The sequence below is a fragment of the Phasianus colchicus genome, chromosome 4 (genome assembly GCF_987193195.1).
Source record: "Phasianus colchicus chromosome 4, bPhaCol1.hap1.1, whole genome shotgun sequence".
Classification (NCBI taxonomy): Eukaryota; Metazoa; Chordata; class Aves; order Galliformes; family Phasianidae; genus Phasianus; species Phasianus colchicus.
The window spans coordinates 68609443-68623479 of NC_143439.1; the positions used below are offsets into that span (position 1 = coordinate 68609443).

Genomic DNA, 14037 nt, shown 5'->3' on the forward strand with positions numbered 1-14037 from the left:
GGGTGAGTAAATAAATGGCTCTCTGAAATACCACTGAGCTTCTCCAATCTGTTAGCTGTTCATACTGCAGATTTAATACTCTGTCTTGAGGGATAAATGAAACAAAGAACCCGTAGGCTTTCATATAGCTCTATGACAGAGTCTAGTGACCTTAATTTTCTCCACAAATATGTCTCTAATAATAGATATTCCTTAAAGTCTCAGTTGTAGACCAGGATCTAATTGATAATAAAAATTATATATGGCAGCTAGCACCTGAGGGTTCCTGACACCAGGTTGTGTAATACTGACTAATGCTGGGCAGTACCATTGAAGGCAGGCTAATGAGAATGAAGAGCCTGTGAGCCTGTTTTTTAGCTGAACCAGGCTTGGTTTCCACGTAGCCAAATATATATATGTATATATGTGAACACATACATAAACACAAGGTGTGATTGAATAGGGTTCTAGATGATCTCATCTCAGCTCCCTTCTATCACAAAAGGTTGAACCTGATAATCTTTCAAGGTCACGCTCGACCTTGAGCTGTTCTTTGATTCTACATGAGCTGCTCCAAAAGTAATGGCTCCTACATTATTTTGTGGGCCCACAACGTCAGAGGTGGATGTTGGTGCAATAGAGATTGAAGCACCACACAAGCATTCCATTACTTTCTGTTGCTGTGTGACAGATGGCAGCAAAGAAGCAGTCTGACAAAATGACAATGAAGTGCATATGGAGCAAAGGTGTGGAATTGTATTCCTCCATGCAGAAAAAAAAACGGTACTCACTGACATTCATTAATGCTTGCTGAATGTTTATGGAGACCAAATAGTGGATGTGAGCACAGTGAGGTGGTGGGTGGTGCATTTCAGAAGTGGTGAAAGTGACTGTGTGAGTCACCTCCGCTGGTGCAGATGTTTATGAGTGTGACATGCAGGCTTCTGTTCATCGCTGTTGAAAATGCATAGCTAATGGTAATGACTATGTTGGAAAACAGTGCTTTGCTTCTGAGAATTTGCACTATCAAACAGTGTTACTGTGTTCTTTGCACTGATTGTAGTTTCCATGGAAATAAAAAGGAGGCATGACATTTGAAACAAATCCATACATATGGTCATCAAGGTCTTCAGAGATCTTACAAAGTCAGTACAGCTTACACAGAAGGTCTTGTGAACCTTAAAGATATTCCAGCTAAATAAAAGCAAACTGCTTTTTGGGGAGTAGTTTGCTACCTGCTAGAATTTTGGCCACCTTAATATACTTGTGTCCTGAATGCTCCCATATGTATACATGCACTCACACAAAGTATGCACAAATATATACACATAATTAATGAAAAATCATCAAACAGCTTAAGACAAATTAAAAGGGTTCTTTTTTTTTTTCTTTTCTTTTTTGAAATTATATTCCTTTTAGAATCCAGATTTATGGTTCGGTGGGGGGATGGAAGCATTAAGACAACTTAATATGACCTGCTGGAAATGCAGGCCAAAGAATCATTTAATAATTTCTACTTTTTCAGAAAAACAAAACAAAACAAAACAAAAAAAACCACCCTGGATCAGATACATCCTTCTTGCAAACTACTTACCTCTGAATATTATAGGAGGCTTTGGAAACAATGCTTTATTTTTCTTTCTTCCTTGTATTTAATTCTTAGCAAGGGACAAAGCGGTAGGTATAAAAGTTTCACATTCTGCTTGTTCTCTATTATTAGACAGGAATTACCAAACACCACCAGACCTTTGAAATTTTACCCAGAGAAGCTAATATGCCTATATTAATAGTAGCTAATCACCCATGACATCCCACCAGACATTAACAAAAGAAAGAACTATTTCTCAAGTAATTAAATATTTATTACTTTAAAACTATAACTAGAGCAGGAAAATACAACATTCCTACCTCCCACAGCTTTTATCAAGCTGTCAAGTTCTCCGTAATTTGGTGTTAACTGAGCCATAAAGAGAAAAATATCGAAAGCAGGAGAAATGTGTGAACTCTTGCCTGAGGATGCACGTGGTCATTCAGTGAGAAAACAGAAAAATCCTTGAAACTATTACTGATCTCTGGAGTTGCAAATTAGCATCAAGGTTAATATGTTCAAATAAATGAATGCTGAAGTTAGCTTCTTTCATTATAAGATGACATATGTAGCTCTATCCTTCCTTGGACACAGCTTCAGCTGTGACTCCTTTTCTGGACAAACTATTGATGAAGATCTAACAAAAATCTTCCCTTTCTCTCTTCTAACCTCCTACCTTTTTCACATGTATTCTTTCTCTGCCTTGCAAAAATAGTTGAACAACAAAGATTGTTTGAAGGCATAAGTAAAAATAGAGTGAAATGAGCTACATTACATTGCCTTATTCCAGTTATAATAATTGATTTAGATTGGATGATTGGTTTGGAAAAAAAAACAGCAATGCACTTCTGTTTTTTTTCCTTAACAATCTCATTTAAATATGAAATTACATATGAAGACTCTTTTTGAGCCTATAAATATACATTTTATTTATTAAATGCGAGTTTTCTAGAGAGAAAGGAAACTTGTTTTGGCCAGCTTTCACGTGGAGATGTAAAATAATGTGATAGATATAAAAACAGCTAACCAGTATTTTGCCCATTTGGGATTATTTCCAGCACTGTGTTTCCACTCTTTGGTCCACCTCTTCTTAAAATACAAAAGAACTGAAACATTGATTGGCATTTCACATTCTTCTACACAGAGTAGAAGAAAACATGGGATCAAAGTGAACCTGCACCCAGCTTTATCCTCTACTTCCTTATTATCAAAGCATTTGTTCACCTTTAAGCATATGAATACTGCCATTTATATGCAGCCAAGCACTTAAGTTCAGGTATAAATTTAAAGATCACTGGGAATTAAGGATAAGAAATGCTATATATGAGTAATGTACTGACTTATTTTACTAGGCTCAGGTTTCATTTCTTTGCGCCAACCAGAACTTCCACTCCTTTGTATTACCATGCTTTGTTCAGTAGCTCCTTGGTGTAAATTATGTACTTAGCTGTTTTAACTCTTCTTCTCACTTTCAAATTCTTAATTTAATAAATAAACCACCGAGGAAAAGTAATCCTAGGAAAATTATTCTGAGAGTTAAGTAAAAGTTTTCAGGCTCTCTGTATTCTGACGTCTTAATTCAGAAATTGGCTGCTGTTCCTCAGGAAGAATTAACTTATAAAGTGAAATATTCTACTAGACCTTCTTCCATAGCTTGTTAGGGTGGGAAGTAGGGTTAGGACCAAACTCCTTTCTCTAGACATCTCATGGCTTCATACCAATAGATACAGCCATTTCTTGGATAAACATGGAAGTCACTTGTAATTTGGGTTTGTTGTTGCACATAGAGAAATTATTGGCATTTGAATAATATGAACAGTGATGAGAGCATGGAAGACCACGGTAGGATGAAAACTGCCTCTAGTTCAGGGATGCCAGGCTGACATCCACAATGATCTTCAATCCAGTCATTCTGTGTACATGTATCTGCTAGAAGTAAATTTTTATTTAAAAATAACTGAAATAGGTGTTTAGGAAAATTACAATTGTACTTGCTAGAGACAGAAATAGAACTGCTTCTCTTGCATTAGAAATACAGTCAGAAGGTAAGATTTTCAAGGTTCGATGTGTTCAAGAATACAAATAGATTGTTTACGTTTAGTTTGTGAACTAAGGTAACTATGAAATGAAACACAGTTTTCTGATCCAAGGTCCAGCACAGTTTTTCATTACACTATTCTAGTGATACAGGTTCCCTTATGCAAGTGGAGGACTGACTGTACTGGACATTTCCAAAATTTTCATCCATTAGTTTACTCCTATGTTTCATGTCAAAGATATTATGAAGACAGGCTGAGGGAGCTGGGCTTGTTCAGCCTGGAGAAAAGAAGGCTGCGGGGTGACCTCATTGCAGCCTTTCAGTACTTAAAGGGAGCCTACAAACAGGAGGGGAATCAACTCTTTGAAAGGGTAGATAACTGCAGGTCAAGGGGAAATGGTTTTAAGTTGAGGGAGGGGAGAATGAGGTTGGATGTCAGGGGGAAGTTCTTTACAGAGAGAGTGGTGAGGTGCTGGAACAGCTGCCCAGAGAGGTTGTGGATGCCCCGTCCATCCCTAGAGGTGTTCAAGGCCAGATTGGATGGGGCCCTGGGAAGCCTGGTCTAGTATTAAATGGGGAAGTTGGTGGCCCTGCATGCGGCAGGGGGAGTGGGAGATTCATGATCCTTGAGGTCCTTTTCAACCCTGGCCATTCTGTGATTCTGTGATTCTGTGTGATATTGAAGACATGCAAGATTTCAAGGTGGAAACCATAGAATGAACTCCTAGTAAGTGCAGTGAACAAAGTTGTTATCATTGTGATAAGTGTGTCATTGTAACAATGAACTCTAAATTTACTTATTGAATGAATTAATTATTGTTATTATATCAAACTTGCTGTTTGATAATTCATTTCGTCATCGCTAATTCTTGTAACTTATTTATTCATCTTTTAGCCTATTTATTGCCCTGAAGAAACCAGAAATTTTTCCCTCACTCAGTCTCTCCTTACATTCAACTGACTCTAGGTATTCATGTTGTCATGTATGTTTCCATGCTATAACACTTCTTTCAGATGAGTAGATAAAAACTGCTTGAAGTATATATAGGTGCGTATCTTGCCTGTAGTATCAACTAGTAATGTCTTCTTTCTATTTCTTCACAGATCTTTCCATTCCATTGACGTTATTGAGCTTGCTTTATTTATTTATTTATTTATTTATTTATTTATTTATTTATTTATGTTTTCACATGCATCGCTCTTCATTTCTCAATGGTAAATGTTACCATGTTACCACAATGACATTTTGAGCAGTGATGGGCCCCATCCAAAGACAAATAATTTGTCTTAAAGTAGGGCTTTATTTCAAGTGAACGAAGATGCCCAGAATCATTATGGATTTTACCTTCACAAAATCTAATTTTCCTTAGCATTTTGCAGACATACTCAATATTCTGCCTGAGTGACTGGCAATAGGTTTGTCATTGTGGCCAATTGTGTATATATATATATATTTCTTGAGTGTGCCATCATTGACTGTGACATTTTTATTTGTCTGTTATTGGCTTTTTTTTTTTCCTATACATTCAAGATCCATCTTTTGTCTCTGTAATTTCCTGTGTTAGTATTCCAATTTTTTTTAGGTAATTTATTGATATCACAAGTTCCTCCAATCCATGTCAGACCACAGTGCAATGTGGGGAAAGCTCTTTAAGGACTTACCCATGTCTCTGACTGTATTTTAATCATATCCTGTTTTTATTGGGGAGCCTTTTTATTTTACAGAACAACTGAAAAAAGGAAAAATCATAATTTACTAGAAAGCATCTGAGAGTATATTTCTTTATACAGACTGTGTTGGAAAATAAAATTCTGTACATTGTTGTTCTGAGGAATGATGAACATATGTGACGAAAGCATCCAAACACTATCTCAAAAACACTTTAAGGGATAGATAGTCACTTACAGTGTATCCCATTTTCTTACACTTTTTCAAATCCCTTATGATATCATGAAGTTTCTTTCAATTTTAATTATATATATATATATATATATACACAATGCAATCTGTTGAGCCAACAAAAAGAGAGTAAAAGCAGATGTTGCATTTCATCTTGTAGTAGTCCTTATACAGATCTACACAGTGTGGCATAATGATGATTTCCAAGGTTCTGAAATGTCAAGCTTATTCACTTATTAAATCGAACCATTTTCATGTTGTTTTTAAAGTTATGCATTCAAACAAAATTTCATCACCCACTTGACATATGTGTCTTTGTTGAGGATTTAAACTATGGTTTTGACCCGTAGCTCATATTTGGTAATAGAAAAAAAATTAGTGTAATGTTGCTTTTTCTTCCAAAAAAAATAAAAGGAAACACAAGGCAAAGTTAATTGGCCTACCTCAACTGTGTTGCAGAAGGCATCTGTGCATCTCTGCATTAAAACAGATAAGCCATACAAATTGAGGATTCCAAGGTTAAATGAGTTTATTGAGTTAGTGGTTACAATGGTATGTCAGATACCTGTAATCCAAGCTACACCTACATATTTGCCTCTAAATTCTCACATTGTCAATTTCCGTGTCTCTAAACATTCCACCATCAGGTCTTCTATTACTAATATAATAATAATAATAATCATCATAATCATAATATAAAAGGCAATGTCAATCACCATATTGTGCTTCATACTCCACCATAAGGAATTCAATTGGCAAAAGTAAACCTCTGTTCATATTAATGGGAAAAATTGAAATGTGAGCAATCATAACACTACTAGAATATAAAGAACAAAATATTGTTTAAAAGAAGCAATTTTAAGATGAATTTGTTTGTATCTGTTTTAAAAATTCACATACTATAATGAAAATGACTTAAAAGTTATATCATTTAATTATTGGGCCACACATTTAAGCATATTGGCTAGTACATTTTTGCACTGGAACAGAAGCAATACAAGCTTTATGGTCTACCATTACAATTCCTTTTTTTTTTTTTTTTCCACTTAATATACCTGCCAACCTAATGTTTCTTGCATGCATAAAAATTTCTGGGTTTAATCTTGAATTTGTTATTTAACCCAAGCAAATACTCCTGTGAAGCAAATTCTTTGGCCAATTTAATGCAATAGTTGAGTTTAAAAAGTAAGCTTGGACCAAGTCCACTGAACATTGGAAGAGAACGCCCTTAAATTTTGGCATTGCAGAAAGTAGTTACTTCAATAGAGCCTCAGGTTGCATGCAAATTGACACTGCTTCCCCCCCACCCCATGCCAGACGCATACAAGTCGGCAGGTATGCATACAAAAAGAATATAAAACCCTGCTGGTAAAGCTTAGTGCTTTAGAATGAATCCATAGCTTTAAATTCACTTAAGGCCTGTACAGGGGAAATATGTTTCTTCTGGGACCCTCTTCTCACTCTTGTCTGATATTCTTCTGGTTTTTCTCTCTTTACTAGAGGTTTCTTCTCAGGTGCCTTCATCTTCCAAGATACAACTGGGGAGTTCACTGCAGCAGTACCATAGACCTTCTGATACTTAGTAGAAGCTACATATGATGCCTTCACTGTAAGCACCACAGCGTTCATCAGATTTTTAGCTGCCTGGATGAGTGAAGTGGCACTGTCCAGCTATGAAGAGAAAACAAAATGAAATATAGCAGGGTTACTCTGTGTCTGGATCACTGGATCACTCCCTTGTTGAAGTTTGGATGCTCTGAGATCCCACTAAAGATATAATGAGTCCTTTGAGGATTAATCAACAGGCTTGCAGTAACAAGCACCAGAAGCAATGTGCACCATATTAGGGGAAGACTGTGGTACCTCACATGAACAATTTTCAGTAAGTCAGAGAGAAACGTTGTGCTGGCTGATTTTGCTGATTCTTTTTATACGCGTCTAGATTCAGTTTCCTTTTTTTTCCTCACTCTCTCGCCCAAAAATAAAACAATAAAAAAAAACCAAAAAACCAAAACAAGACTTCTCGCTTAAGCCTTTGCACATTTACTTTTAAATGTCAGAAACAACAAAATAGGTCAGCAGACATTTTCCCAAGTGATGTCCTTTTTTTTTTTTTTTTTTCCCCTAATTATTCCTATGAATCCCAGGATAACATTCACAGTGATATCTGCAGGAGTAACGTGAGGCCAGTGCTGAGCTTGTTTGAGAATCCCATGTGAAAAGACAAAAAGAGATGCAAAAACTCCTAAAGAATTAAAAATTTGAAACATTTAACCACATACTTTTTTTGGTTTCATAACTGTAATATTTACTACTCACATTCACAAGTAGTAATACTTTGTGATAAGCAAAGTAACTTTGTACATACACCCCCATGTTTCTTCTATGCTCAAATCTGCCTCAGGTGTATGGATACTCTGGATGCAGGAGGCCTCAAGAAGTTGTTAAACTTCAAACCATTGGGACTTTCAATCAACAAACTTCCATATACTGAGATAAAGTACCTGGCCAAATATTTCCATATACTGAGATCAAGTACCTGGCCAAATATTTCAAAAGAATGAAAGCAGAAAGTGGGGCTTCCAAAGCAATATCTCAGTGTTGTAAAATACAAACTAGGTGCTTGCCAAGTCCAGCTAGGCATCCTCGAATCATTAGGTGCTAAAATATATGGATTTAAGCAGCATAGCAAACAAGTTTACTATTCAGGATGCTCGATTATTTCTGTCTCAAAATGCAAAAAAAAATTGTATTTACTTTTTGTGATGAAGCCTTTAATTTCTATCATGGAAGTTGGCTTAAAGTTTTAGAAGATTCCCCTAGTTTTTTAGCAACTATTAAGGATTCAATGCTATTCTAGCGCTTGAATTCCATCCCACAGAAAGTTCTTAGGTGTTTTTAACTGGAATGAAAAGCCTGTTCCTCCCTCCAAGCTTTTCCCACTCTATCTTTTGGGACCACACAACTACTTAACGTGAATTTAAAACAAGGTAATTGGGACAAATACTCATAAGGCAATTAAAAAACCACCAACATAATTCATCTCAAACACACTGGATCATTAACAGAAGAAAAGAGTTCAGAATATAAATGCAGGAGAAACCTCTTTCTGAAAAGTATCAGTGACTGATGTGAAACAAGAATAGACATTATAGGAAGCCTGCACCGGGAAGCACATTCATCTATAGACTTACCTGTTATTTTGAATTCCTCAGCTGTGGCCTACATTCAATATAATTCATTAAATACATAAACAGTTGTATACAGAGAGGCGCAAAACTGAAAAGTATTTTGATGATTCTCACGTAGTTGGTGTCATTTCCTGAAATACATAGTTAATTACCTGTCCCCAGTAAGTATTTTCTTCAGAACTAATTTGCATTTTCTGTTAGTAAAAGAAACTAAGTTAAAAGATGGAAAATTATATTATATGGCAGAAACATGACTGTTCAATAGGCAGTAATTAAATATAATTCAATATAGTGTTATTCCGTAACAACACTATTGCATGATTTATAAGGCAATCTATGTTTGTTGGCAAATAACAGATCATACTCTATTAAATTAGGATATTCAAATTTACTGCTGAGATCTACAGTTAAACATTATTCATTGTTAAATGATTCTTTTTGAAACACCAGTGGATTGATTCTGAATGTAAAGTGATGCCAAATAGTATTTACTTTGTAATCAGTGAGGGTAAACTGACTGGATCAAGTCTATATTGTACATTCCCATTAATTCCATTTGTTGAAGGTTTCTAATAGTCTCACATTTTCCATTTCTTTGTGAAAAAAAGTTCTGGTAGCTGTTTTAAATGTTCCTCAGCATATGCTAAGGCACAGAACGATGGAAAAAAAAGCAAGCTGAAATGAGGAAGCACATAAATAAGATGCTGAAATCCATACATAGAATGCAATCTACATCTTTAAATACATTAATAATTTTATGGAGTTTATTGGTAAGGTTGTGCAGGAGCATATGTAATTCTGCAAGATCAGTTGAGGACTGTAATGATGTCTTTTACATATTCTTATGCTGTTTTAATTACCTGTAGTTCCAATCTTCTGTTATAACGCATAAGAGCACCCTATTCTCACTATTATTTTATGGTGAGAATAAAATTGTCTAATTTTAACATGCAGGTACTTATACCTTGTCCTTAATGTTTATTTGTATGGTATTGCTTTCAAGTTTTGGAAACAGAAAAGAGACATAAAAATCCCAAAAGTGTATTCAATATATGATTGTTCTCCAAAATCTTCTGGTAACCATCCCACATATTCAGTTTAGCTAACTAATCACTTATAGTGATTTTTGTATTGCCTACAGCTTCATGTTTGTATTCTGGCTCAGTAAAGAAGAATTTAACTGAATGAACATCATCACTCCAATTAACATTCAGATCTTAATATACTGCTGTGTGACATCAGTATAAGCTGTGCATAAGTTGCACAGTACAGAAGGCAAACTTCACTACCGCAATGGTTAGGGATGAATATAATGAAAGCTAGTTCTTGATTAATGTCACAAAGTAATAGTGTTCTGCTACTTATATCTACTTACAAATCCACTTAAGAAAAAAAAAAAAAAAGGAGAAAATTTATCCTCACATTTAGAATTGAAAACATACTGCAAAAACCAAGAGAAAAGAGACTTCCAGAGAGTAAGAAAGTACAATAGGTAGTTTTAAGTGAGCTAGTTGAAGAATGTTATAGATTGTTATTGGTAGTTTTTATAAACTTTGGGCAGCAGGGAAAGAATTGTACATAGTTGTTAGTCGGAAATATTTCATCTGGGGAAACAAAATGACTTCTGAAATTATAGGCCAGCTCAGCCAAGAGCATTCTCAATTAAAATAATGCAAATTCTACAACACATTCAGTGATAGGCTGATTCAGGCTGCCCAGAGAGGTTGTGGATGCCCCGTCCCTGGAGGTGTTCAAGGCCAGATTGGATGGGGCCCTGGGCAGCCTGGTCTAGCATTAAATGAAGAGGTTGGTGGCCCTGCATGTGGCAGGGGGGTTGGAGATTCATGATCCTTGAGGTCCCTTCCAGCCCTGGCCATTCTGTGATTCTGTGATAGGTGGATGGTTGGACTGGATGATCTTAGAGGTCTTTTCCAACCTTGGTGGTTCTATGATTCTATAAATAAAGGGGAGGATGAAAAGCAATTAACTCTAACCAAATGGTTTTGTCCATAGAAGTATTTTCAAAGTAACCTACATCATATTTTGATGTGATTAAACTGAGGTTTGCTTGAAAAAATGCTGTTGGTATAACTATAGCCCTTTGAATAGGTAACAACTGGTACGACATGACAGTTTGATTAAAAACACAATTGATTCAAAATTACGTACAGAATAATTGCTAAATTCTCTATTAACTAAATTTTATGTACAGGCATTGATGTCATTGTTACACTATGACTTTTCAGTGGGCTCTTGGAGAAAACAGTTTTCAGCTTTACATTATTTCTGGGGGAAAAAAAAAAATGCTGAAAAAAACATCCTGGAAAAAAAAGTCATTTGTAAATGATAAGAATTGCTGTAAATAGCTGGAAATGTGATAAGTCATAACGAGGATAATTACCTGATAAGCTGGTAAAAACCAGAAATGTAATTTTCAGTTTGGCCAATTTTCTAACAGGTAATACCTACTCGCAGGATAAGAAACACTTTTCTAGACAGAAGCAAGCCAACATCTCACCAAATCACTGCAGATACTTAGGTAAATAGCCCTTCCAAGCAATGCTGTGGAAAAGGACTAATATGAACCTTGAGTGTATAAAAAGAAGGAAACTGATGAAATATGTTAAATAATCATGTTCAGTATATCACATGTATCCAGATGTTGAATACCTCAATGCAAGAAGAACACTGAAGAACTGGAGAGAACATAACAAAACTCAAGAATGAAAAATATGTTTCATGGCAAAAATTCAGGCAGCTCTGTTTTCCACTAATAAGGAAATGACTGAAAATTAATTGATATAAGTCAGCAAGTAGATGGTAACAGATAAGTGACAATATTTCAGGTTAAACAGATTCAGATCATATCATAGAATCATAGAATGGCCTGGGTGAAAAGGACCACAATGATCATCTAGTTTCAACCCCCCCTGATATGTGCAGGGTCGCCAACCTCCAGACCAGGCTGCCCAGAGCCACATCCAGCCTGGCCTTGACTGTCCACCCAAGTAAACAGCCGTTCCCCCTCTTGTTTATATGCTCCCTTCAGATTAGACAAAGACATAACAGAACGTAATGGCTGGAACGTAAAGCATGCAATTTTTGATATTAATTAGCTGAAAAATTTTAGTAGTGATAGTAATTAATCACAAAATCATGAAGGATAATGATTCTATCTGTAGAAACTGTGAAATCAATATTAGAAGTTTTTGCTTAATACGTATACTTAAGTTTATCATAACTCTTGGAGATTTTTAAATTACATGATTTCAGGGAGTCCATCTGTCACTTAGGCAGCTTAATGATAACAATGGCCCACACTGACCTTGAAACATATGAGTACAAAAAATAGTATTCATAATTATTGATGAATAAAGTTTAGTCTGTTTACTTGGTATAAATTGTGAGGAGCAACTTCTGTTTAATGTGTTGCACCAGAAGAAGTTTATCCTGGACATTAGGAAGACTTTCTTCAAGGAGACAGTGATTAAGTGTTGAAATGAGCTGCCTAGGGCTCCCCATCCCTTGAGATATTTAAGATGTGTGGATGTGGCACTGAAGGACATGGTTTAGTCATGGGACTCAGTAGGTCAGGTTGATGGTTGTACTTGATGATCTTTACAGTATTCTCTTACCAAGACTGATCCATTCTATTTCTATAGAATATAGTATAGTATATAGTATATATATAATATATTTCTATAGAATATAGAATATATATATATATAGAATATATATATTTCTATATTATATATTTCTATATTGGAAAAGAACGTGCGACTCTTTGAATATTGTTGGCTAGAACTTGATTTGTAAGCCATTAGAGGATAATTTATGCACTGTCAAGCCACTAAGGCTATCCAACTCCTGAATTCTGGATACATTCCCCACTACTCCTCCTTTTGGAAGCATGTTTGTTACTACAAACCAAAAGTCAATTAACACCCTCTATTGCAAAAAAGTTTACATGAAGCAATTATGAATCGGGAGGGGGAATCAGAAGTAATATTTTCCCAGGTTAACCTCTTACACAAAATAAGATTTTCCTCTGAACTGTGCCTGATAGTAAAAATAGCAGTATATATTTAAGATAAATATATATATTAAAAAAGGTTATATTCATAATACTTGTGTCTTATGCTTCTGTAGCACATTGCATGCATAAACACGATACCATTACTGACAGCCAATGCAAGAATGGCCTATTCACTATTCAGATGCACTCATTCCTATGGTGGGAGACATCTGCTATTTTTCAGCATTACTACGCAATGCCTGAAGCTGTATTTCCATCAGTGGCTTGAGAATATGTATCAGGATTTTCCTAGATGCTCAGCTATTGTGAGTCCATTTGAATTTCTCTAACAAGCAAAAAGTCATTGTTTGGAAAACAAAGTGGTTGCAGTGGGGATAAAAAGGGATTTGTGGGTACACAATGGAATTATGCTCCCATTTTCCTAGCTATTCATTTTCGTATTTGACTGTGATTAACATTCTTTTAGACATGATGAATATTTAATTGCGTTGTTCAGGACATTCTAGTATCTCCAAACACAGATAATCTTCAGCCAATCTAGACCAACCCCACCCCCGGAATTGAATTCGACTCCCACATGGTAAAATGTTTTTTACTATATCTAACTGGAATCTCCCACATTCAAACTTCTGTCCATTGCCTCTTGTTCTGTCACCCATGCACCCATCAGAAGTCTGGGTCTTCTGTATCTTTCTCTTACAGTATTGTGTTAGACCTGCCTTTGTCTTCTCCTCTGTATTCACATAAATATATCTACAAAAGTAGTGTAGATGATGCTGATGATCAGTTTCACTGCTATAAGAAGTCTTTTATCCAAAGGGAAAAAAAAAAATGATTAACTGTAAAACTGAGGAAAAAATTATCATTAGTTATTGACATATGTTTAATAGGCCACTCAAGTTGTTTAAGTACAATACCAATTTCTTCAGGAAATATTCATGTTATCTTAGGAAATCCTAATTTACTTAGCCTATGTTTTCTTTTGAGATTCAATGTTTTATATAGCATTTTGCTTGAACAGCAGTTCAGAAGAATTGCTCAGAACCTCATTGATTCACATGCCCCAGACAGTTTCTGTGCTTTTAACCTGAGGACAATCATTCCCACACAAATTAATTCAACCCTTTCTCCAAAATCTTACCTCCAAATCAAAATTTACGGAGAGAAGACAAAAGTATAATTTCATCAGTGATTTGAAAAAATGGTGAAATGAAAGAGCATTCTCACACAGCTTCTTTTCTTACGTGATTCTTGTTTAACCTAAATATCATGCATTAGTTGTCTGTAATTACTTGATGTCAAAAA

At 35.5% G+C, this 14037-nt stretch overlaps 1 protein-coding gene across 4 annotated transcripts in view; it reads right to left on the reverse strand.

Annotated features, from left to right (window-relative positions):
• Nucleotides 1-6017: 6017 nt before the first annotated feature.
• The window catches only part of CTNNA2 (catenin alpha 2), a 465672-nt gene continuing 457652 nt past the window's right edge, over nt 6018-14037 (reverse strand). For 2 of the 4 annotated variants that reach the window (XM_090139884.1, XM_090139885.1), the window contains exon 12: nt 6018-7176. In XM_090139884.1, the coding sequence (XP_089996010.1) occupies nt 6889-7176 (288 nt within the window). In that variant the 3' untranslated portion in view covers nt 6018-6888. The remainder of the gene's footprint in view (nt 7177-14037) is intronic. The other 2 variants (XM_031588179.2, XM_031588178.2) reach the window with 1 other exon arrangement.